The sequence below is a fragment of the Falco naumanni genome, chromosome 5 (assembly GCF_017639655.2).
Source record: "Falco naumanni isolate bFalNau1 chromosome 5, bFalNau1.pat, whole genome shotgun sequence".
Classification (NCBI taxonomy): Eukaryota; Metazoa; Chordata; class Aves; order Falconiformes; family Falconidae; genus Falco; species Falco naumanni.
The window spans coordinates 31291303-31310556 of record NC_054058.1 but is presented as its reverse complement, the minus strand read 5'-3'; the positions used below and the strand labels follow the sequence as shown (position 1 = coordinate 31310556).

Below are 19254 nucleotides of genomic sequence, written 5' to 3'. Positions count from 1 at the left end.
ATGCTTTTGAACTGCCTTTGGAGAAGAACTAGCCAAAAGGTCTGTGTAGTCCTGGATGATTAGCTGACAGGTCAAAAGATCCTTGAAGAATTAGGCAGGTGGAAGAGAGGGAAAGCTGGGGCTATTGGAGCAGGCAGGGAGAGAAAGAGTCCTTCAAGAAGGCAGGGTCAGCAAGAGCTGTGGCAGTCCCACAGTGGTCCTGTGGTGATGATCCCTGTGATGATTGTACCACCCGCATTCAAAATGTTGCTTTTTTTCTAAATTTTGTATTTCTAGACTGTTCTTAGTCTTTGTCATATTGCCCCCTGGACTAGTACGGAATGCCTGAGAATGTTATTTTTCAAGCCACACCAGGTGCCTTACTCTGTTGTTCATCTGGATTTTTCATACCTAGCTCCTTCTTGTTTTGTTATCCATAAAGCAGGCTTTTCCAAGCTCTCAAAAGTTTAAACTTCTTCGGTGACTAGCGATGGACCATCAGCAAATTGTTTATAGTCTGGTGTTCGTATTTTTGGGACCTTTTGCTATTATCCCAGATTAAACTCTACATTGTAAGAAGAGAAACCTCCCACCAAGCTTCATTTTGGAGCTCATAGCAAGCTCATTAACAAGCTCACAACAAGCCTAATAGGCCAAGACTAGAGTCTTGCAACCTTAGCTATAAGGTAAAGTTAACCCTTCAAGGGCCGTGGCCTGTTACTACCAATAACAATAATACTTTTGCAGTGCCACTGGACAACAACAGAAGCACTAAGGAATTTTGGTTTTCCCTCATCCACAGAAGAGCAGGGGGGAGTAATGTGTAAGTGTTGTATGTGCATGTGCTAACCCCCTTAACCCTCAGAATTAGTAAGGACAGAGGCATTTTTATTTGAAATTTTTAAGAAAATATGTTCTGTGTAGAGGATGCAGAGTGAGCCCATTTTATGGTACATCTCCTGGAAAAGGAAATTGTAGGTAGGTGATTTTTTTTGGTTGCTGTTAGATTAGACTCTCCTGGGTTTCATAATTCTACTGGCACCTTTTGATATTTCTGGTCAGTATAGTGTAGCAACCCGGGGTTTAGGAAATCTCTCAGTTAAAAAAGCACATCTGTTGACATTCATTTACTGACATAAAAGGTGTGCTAGACCACTTAACAGATGGCTTTTAAACATTACTGTTGCAGAAAGCTTTCTCTACGAGTTCTTTCCTGGCCTTGGAATTCTCATTGTAAGCCTAAGCAGTGAAAGGGACCGAGGGTTTTCCCCTCAAAACACTTTTCACATGCCTTTTTCTTTCTCTTACCTTAAAGTTTGTTATCCCTATGACACAGAAAATCAGAAAGAAACCAGGGAGACCTGAAAGAAATACTGTAACCTGTTGGGATTGTGTCTAGCCAAAATTTGAGGACAGTGTAGATGTGTCCAGGATTTCAAGCTGTCATTGGGGTTTTTCGGTGCCAGTTGCCATATCCTGAATTCCTGAACAGTATGCACTGCAAAGCGGTCAGGTGTTAGGCTTCCTGTGTGCACCATTAAGTAGCTTTCAGCCTGGCTCTGTCTAGATGGTTTGCATATTATTAGATGTGATACAAGTTACTTTCATCAACTATGTTGCAGTGTGGAGCCATAAATCTTTTGGTTTAAGAAATATTGGTCTGGAATTGAGCAACCTCAAAGGTTCATACGCCTATTAATAATAATTGCAAAGATTTGCCAAGAATATTAAAATAATTCTTAAGCAGACAGGCATTTATAGTCGGCTTTACTGCTGGTGACTAGAAGTATTTCAGAACCGCTTCTCCATTTTTTGCCTGTTAAACACATTTCTTGAGATGAATAATTATTTTTAATTCTATGCTTGGTTGGGTTAAATTGTAACTCTTCTTTTTAACAATAAATAAATAATTTTGCGCTTTCAGCCACTGTGGTACTTACAAGCTACTTGAGATTTAGATATCTGTGTTTCATGTACTGAAGTTCTGAATAAAATAGCTAAGCCCAAGTGTGGCTGTGCTTCAGCCTAGATACTCAAGTTGATCTTTATGTTTATTAATGGGCGAGATGGTTAAAATTTGTAAATCTTCTTACAGCATCACAGCATGTTGAATTTGACTCAGGAATTGCAATTTGCAAGTCACCAAGATTTTTTTGCACAGAATGAAAATAATGCCTTAAACAATTGTATGCTTCTGAATATGCAGCAGAAATGAACTAAGGTGCAGTTAACAGATAGAGATTTTCCTCTCCATTTTGTTGTATGCTTAGACAAAACATTGTGAGATACCTTCTAAGTATTTGCATTTCATGAGTTACTGCATAATAACCAAGATGTTGGTAGACTTTACCCCATTTTTATGCATCTTGTGGAATGGAGGTTCAGCAAATTAATTCTGATAACACCTGAAAATCAGAAAAGCTTTGCAGGCTTTAATGTAGAAAAACTTGCCTTTGCAGATGGTTTGAAGCAGTACTTTTAAAGAGTAATGCAGACCTGTTGTAATATTTCTTACTCTTTGGCTGTACATATTGTAAGTGTGCTTGATATCTGGAGGGAATAAATGTAGATCAAGGAATATAAGAAACTCATATGAGAAAATTTAACACAAAACTTGCTGAATGCCTGTTGTCTGGAAGATGAAAGTAAAGCTTATGTTATAAATTCCCCAAACCATACCTTTTTAATCTATTAGTATGGTAAATTGAATGAAAGACTTTCAGGTTTTTCAAGAGAGCTTTTGCTGTAAATTGTTTATAGAGAATATGGAAAGAAAACACCCAAAACCCATTCCACCTAAAAAAAAAAAAAAAAAGTATTTTTTAATAATTGTATATTTTAAACTCTTACGGCATAGTTATACTGTCAGCTTTCACGCAACAGAGTAGTGCTTTGATTAGAAGATGACCATTGTCCCAGAGAGTTGAGCATCTGAAATTTGGCTCTGTAAATTACACGGGAAAACAGTAGTGTACTTGTGTGGTTGTAGAACAGTTTGGCTGGGTAGCAAATTAATTTTCTGCATCCTGAATTGGAAAGAATGTGATAGTCTCAGAAGGCACATAGACTGTACGAGAACTTTATAATTCAGTCTTTATTTTGGCATGAAAAAGGAGGAGGGTTTTGATTTTGGGTATTTACTTCTGATGCATTATTGGGTGATAGTTTTACTGTTTTTTAGTTACTAATCTGCACATGTAGATCTGCATATTCTATGGTATTATAGATGTGTGTTCTTTCTTTTAAGTATTAGTTGTAAATTTTTTACATTTCAGTAATCATCAGTTTTCACAACAGTTACATTCAGAATATTACCATTTTTTGACACTCAAGGATCAATTTTTTATTAGGCATAGGAAAGAAATGATTTATGAGTCAAAACATAAAATGTAATAGTTTGCATATATAATGTTATCTCAAAGACTTCTCTTAAAAAAAAGTCCCTATAGAAAAAGTTAATAATTTCCAACTGCTTTCCTTCAAACATTTTTAAGCATTAAAAGAAATCCTACAAAAAAGAAATACGGATTAAAAAAAACAACCAAAAAAGGTAATTAGTTAAGCTAGGCTTCTAAGCTAAGTATTTCACTTGTATATAACATGATTCTTTGAAGTTAGTGGTAGCGAGATCAGGACAAAATTGGTCTTGAATTTTCTGAAAGACAATACAACTATTCAAAAATTTAGAGCATTTGGTCACTATTGTAACTGAGATTCTTTTTCTTCATTTTCATTTTATTTTTGTAATATAAATGGCATCCAAAAGCAACTTGTTGTACTCCAAAAAGAGTAATTGGCAAAACTATTTTGAACTATGTGTTATGCTCAGGAGTGCACAAAAGTGAGAAACTTCTTGCCTTCCCTCTCTTGATAGTTTTACAAGAAAAATGAATTTGGGAATTGTGTTGGCCTAATTCTGCCCTATGTGGATATTAATTGATTCTAGTCCCATTGCGCAAGCTATATGGTAGATGCTTGGGAACAACATGGTATTCTGTGGCTCATTAATTTCTCTCCATATAACTGGATTTCTAAAAATCTTTTATCTCATTGAATTGGTATGCATGTGGTTTGCCCATTCTTACACAATCATTTGTGTGCCCCATCGTGCAACTTCTTTACAGTCTTGTGAACGGTTATGGCACTGGTCATTAAAGGCTTTATGTAGGCTTTGTTTTGTGCTCTCAGTACTTTCATAGGAGGCAGTTTTCTGCAGGAACTTTTCTTTATTTATACATATTTAAGAAAAATAAAAAAAGGAAGAATGAGATTGGGACCTACAGGAAAGGAGGTGACTTTATAAATAAGGTAATTGAATACTGCTTTGGAAAATTGCACTTGCCTATTGTACAGTCCTCCTCTGGTGCTAAACAAGTACCTTAAACCAGATTTTCTACTGATTAATAATAACTTAATTCTTCTCTTTTTCTGGAATCCCTGAATTAGAGATTCTGGATCTGAGCTGGAGAAATACTAAACATTCATTGGTACAAATGAAATAATAGAGAAATCTGCTTTAAATGCATAAACATTTTGGGAAGAAAACACTTAAATATTTTACATTGAATGTCCAAAACTGAAAAATGCTCTTTGCAGATAGTACAAAAATATCACTTCACAGGTATGTTTTAAAAATAAATACATTAATGTTTGTAAAACATTCAAATTTATAGTGACAAGCACTACTGAAAAGCAGAAAGGAAACTAGTAAGTCTATTCAGTTCAAGCTGTGAATAAGGGATACTAAATCAGACTGTCAGGCATTCATTATATGCTAAGGATAAAGCAAAATATCAAAGTGGTGTTTATTTAGGCAATACTTTGTGATATTTAATTAAAGGTCTGAGAGGAAGAATAGTCGCATTATTCTACTGCATCATAATTTATACAAATTCAACCCTTGGAGCATTTACAGATAGGTTACTATACAACCTAGAGGGCTGCATTTACTGTGAACTTTGGCTTTGGAACACCTTAATTCTGGGTGCCTGGCCTTCTGCAGATAAACTAAAACCCTGAGCAAGGGAGTCCCAACAGTGCCACAGGAATACAAGTCTGCTCAGAATTCAAAATTTAGAATCTTTAGGTGAGGTTAGATGGATATATCTGTTCTCCAAACCCAATAAGCGAGTAGTGCTTGCTCTGTTCGTTTGAAACATAGCTGAAATAGAGTTGGGAGGAAGAGGTGGCTTTATTTACTTTTTTATAAAATCACAGACATGTTTAGGTTGGAAGGGGCCTTTTGAGATGTAGTCCAACACCCTGCTTGAGCAGGGTCCACTAGAGCAGGTTGCCCAGTACTGTGTCCATTAGGATTTTGTAAATCTACACAGATGGAGACTCCACAATCTCTCTGGACAACCTGTTTCAGCGTTTGACTGCCCCCACCATAAAAAACGCGTGCGGGGGTTGTGTTCAGATGGAATATCTTGTGTTTCAGTTTTTTCTTGTTGCCTCTTGTCCTGCCATTGGGTGCTACTGAGAAGTCCCCTGGCTCCCGTGTCTTCATCCCTCCCCTCAGGTATTTATACACATTGACAAGATCCTTCTGAGCCTTCTCTTCTCCAGGCTGAACAGTCAAAGCTGTCAACCTCTCCTCATATAAAAGATGCTGCAGTCCTTGTGGCCTTGTGTTGGACTCACTCTAGTAAGTCCATTTCTTGTACTGGGGAACTCAGAAATGGACATGGTGCTCCAGATGTGTCCTTATCAGTGCAGAGTACAGAGGAAGCATCACCTCCTTTGGCTTGCTGGTGATGCTTTCCTAATGCAGCCCAGGATGCTGTTGACTTTTGCCATAAAGGTGGATTGCTGGGTCATAGTCAATTTGGTGTCCTCCAGGATGCCCCATCCTTCTCTGCAGAGCTGCTCTCCAGATGGTCAGCTCCCAGCCTGTACTGGTGCATGGGGTTATTCCTACCCATTTGTGTTCCCTTTTGTTGAACTCAAAGAGATACCTCTCAACACAATCCTCCAGCCTAACCAGTTCCCTCTGAACGGCAGTACAACTCTGTGGTTTATCAGCCAATCCACCCAGTTTTTCCTGGAAAATGTTATCCAGTTTATCAAAACATGCAGCATAAGATCTGAGTGAAAAAAACCAGCCCAGTGTGTTACTCAGAGCATTGCATGGTCTAAGACTAGTATGTGTCAGTAACGCCCATCCAGCTTCCCTTAGCTTCTGGGGTTTTTACTTGTAATGAAGGTTATGAGACACATATTTGCTTTGAAATGTTCTTTAAGATGCATTGATTTAAAGTACGTTTAATGTAGTTTTCTGAATAGCATGGTTACTTCTATTATTGGAATTCCTTTTTCCAGATAATGATTAATAGAATCATGCCCGTAGGCTTATTCACAAATACATGACATGGTTTTGGCTCTGCTTTGAGTATGGGATTCTGTGCTTTTTAGACAAAGAAGTGTGATAACAATTTTCAGAAGAAGCATTCTTGCTTATCCTTTAACTGGTTCGATAAAATTATGAGGTTTTCAATTTTCTTTTAATGTTTTAAGTCAGCTTGACATCCTTCACACTTTAGCAGACAATGTCTCTTGTGCTTATTGACAAAGTAGCACTTTCATATTGAAGTTAAATACATCTGCTCTTCTGAGAGGAATTCAATAACAGTTACAGGATTTTACTTTTTAAAGAAAGTATTTTTCTCTGTGTTGCAGTGCTCACAAGAATGAAAAGAAGCGAACAAATTTAGTGTTTGTTATAAAGTATTTGCTGTGATGACTGCAATACTGTCTTCCAGGAAATATTTTTTCCTGACTGAAGTGCTCATGGAAACAGTTCTCATATATGTCTACAGAGGTTCTCACGGTATGAGCAGCTACTGAGCACGTGACCATTTTATGTATTCAGAAGACGCTGGGAAACTATCAGTTTTGTGTATTGACATCTTGTCAACCTACACAATTTTATCTGTTTTCTTCTTCTTGCAAGGATCTGATTAATCTGATACTGCCAAGATAACTTCACGTGCACAGTAACTGCTGTTACAAAACAGAGTATCTCTGTACATATTGAAGTGATTCCTTCAACAGCTTTATATGAGTCGTTGTATAACCGGCAGAATAATGAAACCAGATTCCGTGCTGATTTGCATCCTGAGTTTTTAGAGCACTAGATAGCACTTTCAACCCCCAGTGTTCCCTATGGCCTCGTGTCCCTGCAAATACCCGCTGCTCACAACGTTCTCTCCATTCTCCCTCTGCTTTCTATGTCGTTGTTTCTCTTCTGTGTCACTGAAGTACTGGCTGAGCAAAAGGCATCGTGCCTAGCTCCAAGCTAGGTGCTGACTGGCCAGCTGGTGTGCTTATGCTGCTCACATCACTGCCTTTGTCTCACCGAAGGCATGGGTTTGAATCTTTTTCTTTATTTACCTAGCCACTGTTTCCTTTTTGTTATCTCGTTTAACCATACTTGGAGGTAGTTAGTATCTCTATCCTTGGGTCAGATGTGGTTGAAATTGGCCCAAAGGTTCAAAAATAATTAGAAGGAAGAACTAGTAGATGAATGGACAGAACTAAAAGACGGTGTGACTGCTGCTGTCCCTCACCATACATCGTCAGCTGTGAGATGAGCAGAATGTATGGATTCTAGAAGCTTTTTACACTGCAGTACACCTGCCTATTTTCTGTAAGTTAAAAACATACCACTGATACTGGATTGTTGAGACTTAGACTGAATGAATTCTAAAATAATTTTGCTTAACATACGAATATTGTATTTTCAGTTAGCTAAAATAGATTGTATATGTTCAACTTAGCTGTAATTAAAATAGAAAAGTGAATGTTGCACCTCTGGAAATCACACTCCATACCGACTGTTTTGGTTAGCAGGTCAGCTTACTTTGCAGAGCAGGTGCACCCTATTTTTGCCAGTATCCTGTGGCTGACCAGTTTGTTTTGGAATCACTTCCAATAATTTTCAAACATTTTTCTTCTTATCTACATGAAAAACAGGCCTTGGGGCATACTTTATCTAAATGATGGTTATAAAAGTAAACAGATATGTAATAGCTATCTGTCAAAGGACTGACCACCCATCTTGTCCACCATCTATGACCACCATAGACTCGTCCGTGTCTCTGTTGTCTGATGGTTTGTTTATTGCCATTTCAAATGGACGAATTTCCATTTTCTTTTCTCTCACTCAGTTTCCCTTGTTTTTAATTAGGGAAAGAGGTCTAGATCATCTGTCATATTTCTGATTATCTGAATTTTTTGAAGCAGAAGATTATCAGTCACAAGAGGAAATTGAATATGTCCTAGGAAATACTTGAAATCTAGGGGTTTTGTGCCAATGTGGTTTATATTTGCATTGCTACAAATCTCAAAACATACCTTGAAAAACAGCCCTATTTTCTTCTACCTTTTATTGCTTCTCATAGTGCTATATAAAAGATATGGATAGTGAGAGAAGAGTTTACTAATTTTTTCTTTTAATATTGTTTTGAATGTATCAGTTATTGCAGTTGTTAGACTGCTTGTAATTACCCAGATTGCTTTTATTGCCTCTTTTTTTAAGCAGAAACTGTTTCATATTTTCTAGTCATATGGCACCATCCCCAGCTTTGTAGCTCTATTAAGAAGCAGTTTTACATAACAGCTTTTTCATAATTCAGTCACAGAAATTATCTGATCCCCATCCAAATGTAGTGCATTGGCCCTTAATTTTAGTTCTGCCTCCTTTTCCATACCCTGTTCTCATTAGCCAGAAGACTCAGTTAGGACAGACTTTGGACTCTACTTAGATTGGTTTAAATCGTTTAAGCCTCTTTTATAGTTTGGATAAATCCCTTGTTTTACTTCTCTTTCTGTAGTTTGTCTGAAAAAAACCCCTACTGTTATTTTAACTTTCTTTGCAAATGCCACCTCAGCCTTTTGGTAGTTCATAATTTGTCCTTGTATCTCCTGACTGGGAAGATGCAGGTAAGTTTGATGAACAGTCATCTCTGCCAACGCCATGATTTTTTTCTAATACTATTTCCTGATTTGTATTTGAAGCTTTTTGCATAAAGTCATACTTTCTTATTAGGTTCAGCCATTAAATGTCTTTAAGCAGTGGTGAGGCAGAAAATCTTCTCAGTTAAAGATCTTTACTTTGCTTGTTTACTAACAAAAATTAGATCTTTGTCATAACCACTCCATAGTCACCAGTAGGATTTGGCAAATAGTGTCTTCTGGTGGCTGCAGGTATTTGTTCTGCAACCAAAGAAAGCACTAAGCATCAGATAAACAAATCAGTTCAACTACAATAAACAAGGGCTTTCTCCTTCTCAAATGGGGACAAGATCTGCATTACTTCTGCCTAATCATATCTTCTCCAAGCAACCCACTGCTGTATAAAGCATCTGCGTGTGTGTGTATGTAAGCATGTGCTTCATATGCAAGCAGACAGCTCTGGGGTGTAATAACAACAGCAGGATTTTATGCTAGTGCCACTGCATTCTGTAACATAGATATAACAAGTTGATTAAGTTTTCTATTCATTGACGTAAAAATTCATAGAACAGTCTAGGTTGGAAGGAAGCCTGAAAGCTCATGTGGTCTGACCTTTTGTGGGAAAGGATAATGAGATTATCTAGCACCCTGTCCAGTCACATCTTGGAAACCTCCATTGAAGGGGATTCCACCACCTCCCTGGGGTAGTTATTCCAGTGAATGATTATTCTTGCTGTAAACTTTTTTTTCTAATATTGAGATGAAAGCTCTTCTGGTGCAACTTGCACCCATTGCCCCTTGTCCTCTCTGTGTGGCTCTTTGTGAAAAGAGAGCCTCTTTCCTCTTTGTAGCTGCCCTTTAAGTACTGGAAAACTGTGATGAGGTCTTCCCCATACCTTTCTCTTCTCCAGGGAGAAAAGACCTAATTCTTTCAGTCTTTCCTTATAGAGCAGGTTCTCCAGTCCTTTGATCATCTTCATGGCCCTCCTTCTGACCTTCTCCAGTCTGTGCACATCTTTCTTGAATTGTGGGGACCAGAACTGGTCACAGTGCTCCAGGTGTAGCCTGACAAGTGCTGAGTGGGATGATCTCATCTCTCTCTCTGTTAGTAATGCCCCCAGTCTGCCTTTGTTACTTCAGCGGTGCACTGCTAATTCATGTTCATCTCTTCCGCCTTACCCTTTCGGTAAGGTGCTCCCCGGCATTGCAGATCCTAGCCTGGTCTGGGCTCTTTGGTTATGTTGTCCCAGGTGCAGGACTTAACACTTGTCTTTGTTAAATTTCATAGTCTTCCAGCCTGTCCAGGTCTCTCTGTAAGATGGCTCTCCCTTCCGATGTGTCCATCTCACTACTCGGTGGTGAGGGTGCTTTCAGTCCCATCATCCAGGTGATTTATGAACTAAGTTGAACAGTGCGGGGCCCACTGTCAATCCCTGGGGGACCCCACTTGTGACAAGCTGCCAGCCTCCTCTAGAAACCATTGATCACCTACCTGTGAGTGTGACCTGTTAGGTAATTTCCTACCCACCTCACAGACTACCCATCCAGGCTGTAACTTGCTGATTTGTCTAGGAGGAAGCTGTGGGGAACTGTCCAGTGCCTTGCTGAAGATGGGTGTGACATTTGCCCTCTTCCAGTCATCAGGGATATCTCCTGATCTCCATGAGTATTGACAATGACTTTGTAACAATGCCAGCCACTTCACATCCTAGGGTGATTGGTTTCACTGAAATCTCTTTTCTAATGGGAAGTATACCAACGGTTGTCATGGAGAAAACAATCTTCATCACTACCATTCTTTTTAAAATCATTCAGACACTTGTCTTGTCCTTTCACCCTGAATTATGAATGGCAGAAGATTATAGTTAATTCTGCTCTGTGACAAACGTGAATGAATAGATTAACTCTTGAAGTCTTCTCCAGCCCTATAATTCCGTGTGTGAAATCTGCATTTGTGCTTGTGGTGGTGAGTGCATCTGCTTTATGCTACGTATACTTGCCAGCAATACTGACCTAGGAAGGTAATCCAGCAACAGCACAGCTATGTAGTACTTCTGTTGATCCAAGAAGGATTTCCAAAAAAAAGGGAGCAATAGAAGGGATTTCACCTGTGAGAACGCGTCAGATCGAACCTTTTGGAGGAATCTTTCGCACTTATCATGAATTAAAACCAATCTCCGAATATCCAGATTTCCAGTTTAGATATTCCAAATATCCAGTGATACACCAAATCATAGCCCAAGTTTTTTGACTTATTTTAACGCTTGGTGTTAATCTGCTATAACTTATATACATTCTAAATATGTTTCTTTTTTTGACTTTTGTGTGTAGAGGACTGTGGTAAACAGAGGAAGTTGATAAAGTTGCAAAAATGTGGCCTACTAGAGAAAAAAATAGTTGAAAATTTACCACCTGTTCTGTTTTGTATTTCAGGTATTGGTGGTAATCTAGTAGCTATTCAAGCTAGCAGAATTTCTACCTACCTCCACTTACATAGCATTCCTGGAGAGCTGCCAGAAGAAGCCAAGGGTTGCTATTATCCATGCAGAACCTATTATGGTACAGGTGTGTATTAGTTGTTAAAACTGCTGTCTCATGTCTTCTCTTTCCCCTCCTTGTATGCCAGACTGTACCAGCAGTGAGAAACAGCAACAAACTGAACTTGTATGCAATTCAAAGGCAACAGAGATTTGGCGGTTTCCTCTGTCTGCAGCTGTTTGCCTGTGAGAATCACAAGGAACTCCATGCAGGAGGTGATGCGTAGAGGGAAACACAGAGAAAGGTGTAACCCTGGCAAGGGTTGAAGGCAGGGCCTGATGAGGCAGGACACTGTGATAGCCACTCGGAAGAATTTCAACCTTCATTTTTCCTTAGCTTGTTTACCTGCTTCTGACCTTTGTCGTTTAACTTCAGAAGTTCAAAGCAATCTGCTGTTAGGACAAAACTTTATATCTAACGTTATCACTAAGCCAAGTCCCTGATTTCCATTTGCCATTTGCCATTTTCTTTCTAAATTCTTGCTTCACAGCTTGTTCCTCCCCTGTATTGCCTCCTTTCCTAATAACATAGTAACTGTGGTGAAATGTGATGTGTCAACAGCACGTATTACACTTTCATATTTATGTATGAATTGGAACAGATGAGAAAGTGGTAAATGTGGGATTACATTTTAGAAATGCAAGATACTTTTGAGGATGTCTTGAATATGGTGTCCAAAACACTCTCTTTCCGAGGAAGTCTTAGGAGGTCACTTCAGCTCCAAAAAAAGTAGATGGTATTACACGAGTACAGAATGAAAGCAGTTTGCACCTTCTTCTGGAAGGGCCCTGCTTAACATTTCTGGCAGATGCTAGAGGTGGCTTTTTCCCCCACCTGTGAAAATCCTTGAGGAGGCTTTTAGCAGAAAATAATGCCTGCTGTTCCACAATAGTCAATGCCGTGAGATTCCAAAGCTGCTTTTTATATTGAAACTAAGAAAAATCTGATATAATAATAGAAGAGCTTAACAGAAATTTGGATATTTTTTTTTATTGTAGGAGTAAATAACAAATCAGCCCAAGTTCTGCTTCTTTTGGTGATTCCTGGACACCTGATTTTCTTGTACACTATCCACTTAATGAAAAGCGGCCATACTTCTTTAACTCCAATCTTTATAGCAGTATATTTGTTTGCAGCTCTGCTACAGGTAAGAACAAGTAAAACTTAAAAATGCTTGTATAAAATTAAGTTCTTGAAGAAAATTGTATTTTACCTGATTTCTGAAATCTCATTAATAGTACAAGAAAATATGGGTTAATACAAGCTTTCAGTACAGTTTTGAAGTAACTAATTATCTCCACCTATATACAGCTTACACAGGTGTATCTATATTGGGTGCTTTTCAGAAGACACTTGACTGCACTATTTCCCAGTTACGCATCTGGTACTTTCTCTTTCATGTGCTTCTTGGAACCGTTGCATCTAAAACCCCCTTCATTTTAGTCAGCTAGAGGGGAGATGGAGAGAAGGAAAAGTAACATTTATGAATAATGAACAGATCAAGGGAAACTCTGAAAGAACCCTCATGAAGTGGTTCATGTTACTCTTTTATTTAACATAGTCAAATATGCAGTAGATGAGAATGTTATGGCTTTCTTGGTGCATTCTTAACATTTATTAAAATTGAAATTAGTCTGACAGCGATCATTGTACAAGAAATTGGAATTGCATTAATTGTCAAACATTGTTTTGGCTGATCTTACCTAGTGGCCTGTTCATACCCAGCAAGGGCAGCTCTTGAAAGATGCCATTTGAAATAGAAATGTCTCACGGTGATATAATTTTACTTAGAGAAATCAATAATACAAAAATATATATTTTTTAAAAAATCCACTGCTGATTTTTAGCTAAAATCTGGCTGAATTAATTATGATGTTTCATTGTACCTTAAGAAGAAAATTTGACCATTCATGTGACACCACAAAAATACAGTTGAAATATCCATAAGTTAATTATACATACTGCTTCTCAAAATGTGACCAATTTAGTTTTAAAATACAAACAACATTATCATCAGTTAATCCTTAATTAAAATTGTGATTTTAAATGTTCTAAATTGTGTTTCTGTGTTTATCACAGTACTATTTCAATAAAGATGGGTTTCAAAAACTGCTACTATTTTAATTCCATATGAGAATTCTACGCTTTTTTGGTAGAATATAACCCATAACATTACGACCTTTGCAAGTGAGAATGTCATACTAAAAGTTATAAATTACTTTTCATTTTCATCTTACATAATATTGCTAGTTTCCATCCTTATCGCTTCTTTTATGATGTGTTTACCTGAGGAAATGATGCTATTCCTTCACTCCGTGCTGGCTGGCTGGCTGTCCTTTCTAATAACTTTTGAATCCTTTAGCCCATTTCAGTCAAGTTTTTCTAAGTCTCAGCTCTCTCAGTGATTCTCAGTTCCTATAAACTTAACAAAACCAGGTTGGGGAAAGAGTTGATGCCTCAGCTGAAGGTAAGACTGCAGTGTGATTTCAGCCATTATTAAGTTTCAGAGATTTCACATGGGAATCAGCATGAATTCATATGAAAGCCATACAGTCCTCATGCTCACAGAACTGCAATCATAATGTGTTTAGGGATCCAACCTTTCCTTCAGCAGCAAAGGATAGGGTAAGATGTGTGAATGCAGAAGTTCACCTGAAAACCAAGTTAAGGCGTTAGAGTAGGATTTTCAGATGACGCAGTAATTCAGACCCAGCATTGGCACATATACATCTGTAAAGTTGGTTTTTATAAATGCAAGGTCTGATTGTTCAGTTTTGCAGTAGTGCATCTCCATTATAGTCCATAAGGCCACACCTGATTTTCTTGTTTTTTTTTTCACCTAGAAAGCAGACATACAGCTTTTTTTCTTTTTCCCCTGCTCCCTTTTATAGATTACTTCTCCCTCTGTCTTTAGCCATAACAGGCTGTTTGAGATGTATTTACTTTAAAACTCAGTAACTGTATTGTGCACTATAACTTCTCATGGGTCTTGACAGATTTACAATTTGGAACCCCCTGGTTTTTAACACCTTCTAAAATATTTAATAGATTCTTTTCCCCATTTTAATTATTCTGGCAAATTTCTAGTAGTGATTATTGTAGTTTTGGCTACCTCTAATTAGAGCAGATTTAAAATTTTCAGGGTGACAATTCTTGCTTTAACCCTTAAATCTTGAACATATTTTATTTACGTGTCAGTCTGACGCACTTCCCTACTGCAACTGTGTGCTTTTAAGTTTCTCCTTTTTCAAGGAAAACACTTAGATATTTGCACTCATTCCTCTTCCCTTTTTTCAGTGACATCATCTATGCACCTGGATGTAATAAAGAACAATTTTCAAGCTGCCATTTCTTTTGGCATAAGCTGACATCTACTGATCTGGTTTTTTTCCATTTTTTTCCTATTACTTCTATTATTTTATATTTTTGTCCCAATGAGAGCTTTTCCAGTTCTGTAAAACTGAAAAACCTCACAGCTAATTGTCATTTCAGTTATGAACAAACCAAATCCATTAACAGTCTTGAGCAGTGAGAGATCTGCATTCTAGACCTTTTTTATATTATATTGGACTTTGCATTTATTTTCACTTTGAATGGAAGGCATATGAAAATGGATGTCAAAAATTACAAGCCTGCTTTCAGGCGGCATCTTTTATGTTTGAGGTGGTAGCTGATAATTTAAGAGTACATAGTGATTCCCAAAGATGAGAGTTAATTATGGTCAGTCCTGTGTTTGAGGAGATTTAATATCACTGCTTTGCCCTTTCCAGTTCCTTACTTACATTGAGCTTGTTATTTACGTTCTGATTGAGATTGTTAATTAACTTCAAGATCTCTTTATTATCTCTGATTGTCCAGCTCTGTGTTTGTTTAAAATGGAGAGGAAGTGGTTAAAGAAATGGCAAAAGTAGAACTGGAATGTTATAGTAAGCTGAAAAAAATCAAGGAAATGTTAATACAAAAACTTTAATTATGACTTTTATATTTCTGTCTTCTTTTGTAAGTTTATGCTATTCCACATTATCTCTAAAGTAAATTTGTAACATATGTGTGAATTCTATTTGGCATTTTAACAAGACTTTTTCATATTGCCTGTAAACTTCAACATTCTTCTTTCCAAAGGGATAAAATGGAATTAATTTGTATTGCAAACTCTATGCAGTATTATTGAAGTTCCAATCAGATAATTTCATTTTCATCCAATTCTGCTACTTTTATTGTTTGATTTTGTTTTTTCACCACCCATGCCTTCTAGCTTCTTTCCACTCTTCTCCCTACCTGTTCTTAGATATTATCTCCCCAACATCTCATTTCATCAAAATATTTATGGAAAATAAGTAATTAATATGACATGCTGTATATTAGCAATAGTATGATTTAGTTATTATTGACCAAAAATACACTATGTGGTAAAACAAAGTACACTTTCACTGAATATGTCATTTCTAAAAATCATTAAATTAAGATATTTTATATGAGTAGCCAGTATTATAATCTGCATTCTCTCTGATTCTCTGTGAACAAAACAGTTCTGGATTTCTAGGCTTAAGAAAATCCAGAAAGCGTTTTCTTTTCTTTGATTTTAATTTTCCTACCTTTAATAGTACAATTGTTTCTGTTCCTTAAATAAATACATAATCTTGAAGTGTTCTTCAATGAAGGTTATAAATTGGTTCTATTGAAATTCAAGGCTGTACTGCCTTTAACTTTAGTGGAGCTAAGATTTCACAGTTCTATTTTCATAAAGGTGGAGAAGAGAGCGGAAATATTTATATTAATTTGCATTCAACTAGAACTTTTAGGCTTGAGCTCAAAAGGTCTGAATTAGCTCTGTAGTGAAGAGTCTGTTCTGCATTTATGAACGGCAGCAGCAGGGGAAAATACAAAGGAAAATACCAAAAAAAAAAAGAATATTATGGGGAAGGTGTACCCTGTAAGTATGCAGGGTACTTCACATAATGCAGTGTACAGTATCTGGGCAAGCCAGTGTGCATTAATGAAAACCAATATATTGACTTTTAAATGTGTTTTGGACTTGGTGACTGGCCTCTATTTAAGACGAGTACTCTTTTCTTGACAATTTTACAAAACCAAGTCACACGCAAGCACCTACCACTATGCTACATGCAGTTACAACCTGGCATTTGACCAACAATTGAAAAAACATTTAATTGAAATGCCTCTTATACCTCACAACGGCACAAGTAATTTTTAACTGTGTGAGGCTACGTACTGAGAGCAAAGTTTCATCTTCTGTCTTGTCAGCCTGCAGTAGAATGAGAGCAGAATGGAACTCCCAAGCCATCAGTCCTGGCAGAGCTCTGAGCGTTCAAAGGTGGCCTCTGTTCTGCACGCTCTCGCGGAGCCAGTGAAATGCCCTCTGAGGAATTTTCACACCTCCTAACCAAATCTGAGCACACAGTTACATTAAAGACTTGGGGAATAAACAAACAATAAGAGATTCCCAGAGCTATTACCAAGCAAATAAGTAATTCCAAAACGCAGTCCTTCTTATCTGACGAAGGTCAGATGTCCTTCTGCTATGAAGTAACCGGCAGTGCTTCAGGGCTGTCTGGGGACGACAGACAGCCAAGAATTCGGCACTGCCCGTAATGACTTCCTGCTCACTTCAAAATCGTCTTGGATTTCTCACTAGCGTGAGAGTTCTAACGATGGTGTGGGCCTCTTGGATGTGGAAAAATAACTCGTGAGGTATACTGTACGTTATAGAGAGATGAGGAAGGTTGTGTTTATTGAGAAAATATTGATGCATTTTAAGTACTGCTTTTTCTAATAGGAAAGGTTACTTCCGAAGTGTAGAGCATATGACTGCTAAAAAGACTAAATCATTCAAGGAAATATGGAAACTAAGGTACAAACCTGGACAGTTCCGCATGTTCAGTATTTTCTCATTGCAGCACGAGAAGCAGATTTGCCAGATTCATTGGGATCTGAATGTGGGTCCCAACCGCCCTTTCACTTCCAGGCATGCTGCTGTCTGTGGTAGAAATCTGGCTCCTGCCCAGTCATTAGCAGGGGTGATTTTTGCCTCCAGAAGGCTGAACTTCAAGTGCTCATGTCTGTAGCGTGACACAGTGAGATGTGCGACAGCTAGTGCCGGCTGAGCATACCTGAGCGCTCAGAGGTCTGGGCTGGACTCCTCGCTCAGACAGCTGACAAACCGCCTGCCGTTAGGACTGTCCTGGCCAGCCGGGGGGTCTGGCAAGGGTACAAAGAAATCAAGACAGCCTCGGGAATTTGGGTTGAAACTGTAGAATAAAAAAAAAAAAGGTTCTTTCCCTCAAAATTATATAAATATAGTCAAATGGATTTAGAAACAACTTCAATTAAAATGGTATCCTCTTTTTCTACTTAGATGAGGTTTTCGTCTTACACAAATGTATGCCATGCTGTCTGGGTACCGCAGTGTAGCTAGTGTCACAGCAGCAGCAAGAACGAACTTGCTCTTCAGTGGTTTCTTTGCTGCCAGACGTGGAAGGCAATTTCTGTATGTGTGCAGGAAATAGTGACTTGTTTCCCCTGGACATGTTTCATGCCAGATATGCTGCCTGAGAAGACAGTAGAGAAAAATTTCTTTTGCAAAATATATGTAGACCCTACCCTTTTCCCTGACTACAGAATTCTGGCTGTAGACAATGGAAATTCAGCAAGTTAAGTTCAGTGTAGATCTATGATGAGCGTTTTACAGCCACTACTTAGCTTCACATGATGACATCAAAAGCCATTTAAAACCTGAGAAATGTAACATATAATTTAAAAATTAACTCTAATGAAGGGTCAAAACCACTAGAAGATGTAAACCATAAATCTGGTGAGAATGATGTCAGAGTCAGGACGCAGTAGTCTTTAGAGATCCTTGATTGAGGGGGTTCACTTATACTTAAAAAATCAATAAACCTACCTTTGAATTTCATAGATTTCTAAGAGTTCTTATGCATTGATTACCAGATCTTGCCATAGTTACGTTACAGGTGAATTTTGAGTCAATGTAAGGTTGAGAGTAAAGCAGAATTAAAATATATTTGAATGGACGTTAGGTCTTGGTTCTACATACTAAATTAATAGTTGAATTTTGATAATGCCCATGTGAAAAATCATATGCAAATATGTAACTTAAACTTTTTTTCCAGTTTGGTGTTGGAATTCACTAATCACAGCAACTAATGTACAAACTAATATAGACATGAAAGATTCAAATCATCTTCATAAATATGCATTTCAATGTTATACTTCTTAATCTCTGTGAATTTGACTTGCATTCACTGATGAAATATCGTCATCCCAGATGAAAGTAACAATAAAAATATTATAGGATCCTGCAACATATCCATTAGGCTGCAGGAAGCTTCAACAGTATTAATAATGTTTGGAGATAGGTATGTGTTTTTATTATAAATAATAGGGTTTCATTTTTTTTTCTATTTCAGAAATAATGAGGAATTAATTACATGAGAAAATGCAGATAGCTTTTAGAAGACCCTACTACATGCAAAAGACCAAAAATAACTTTTCTTAAGTAAATTCTTATTTGTATCTAGAGACCTGCAAAGAATGAAAGTAAATTTTGTGCCCATTAACAAAGGAAAAAACCTTCTCTGTAGGGTATAATGTTCCCATTTCTAGTCTTGCAATCATAAGATTGAGCTTTAAATAGTGAGGCTCACTCTTATTTAAGCATTCATATTCAATTTCAGTTTCAATCTGATATTCATAATTTTCATCAGAAAGTTCAATAGCAAGAATCACTCTATTTCTGCCCCT

The 19254-nt window shown here is 37.5% G+C and overlaps 1 protein-coding gene across 2 annotated transcripts in view; it reads left to right on the top strand.

The window, feature by feature from the left end:
• SLC41A2 (solute carrier family 41 member 2) overlaps positions 1-19254 on the top strand; it is a 56258-nt gene that overhangs the window by 33345 nt on the left and 3659 nt on the right. For both annotated transcript variants that reach the window (XM_040596475.1, XM_040596477.1), the window contains 2 exons: positions 11368-11499; positions 12471-12619. In XM_040596475.1, coding sequence (XP_040452409.1) covers positions 11368-11499; positions 12471-12619 — 281 coding nt within the window. The remainder of the gene's footprint in view (positions 1-11367; positions 11500-12470; positions 12620-19254) is intronic.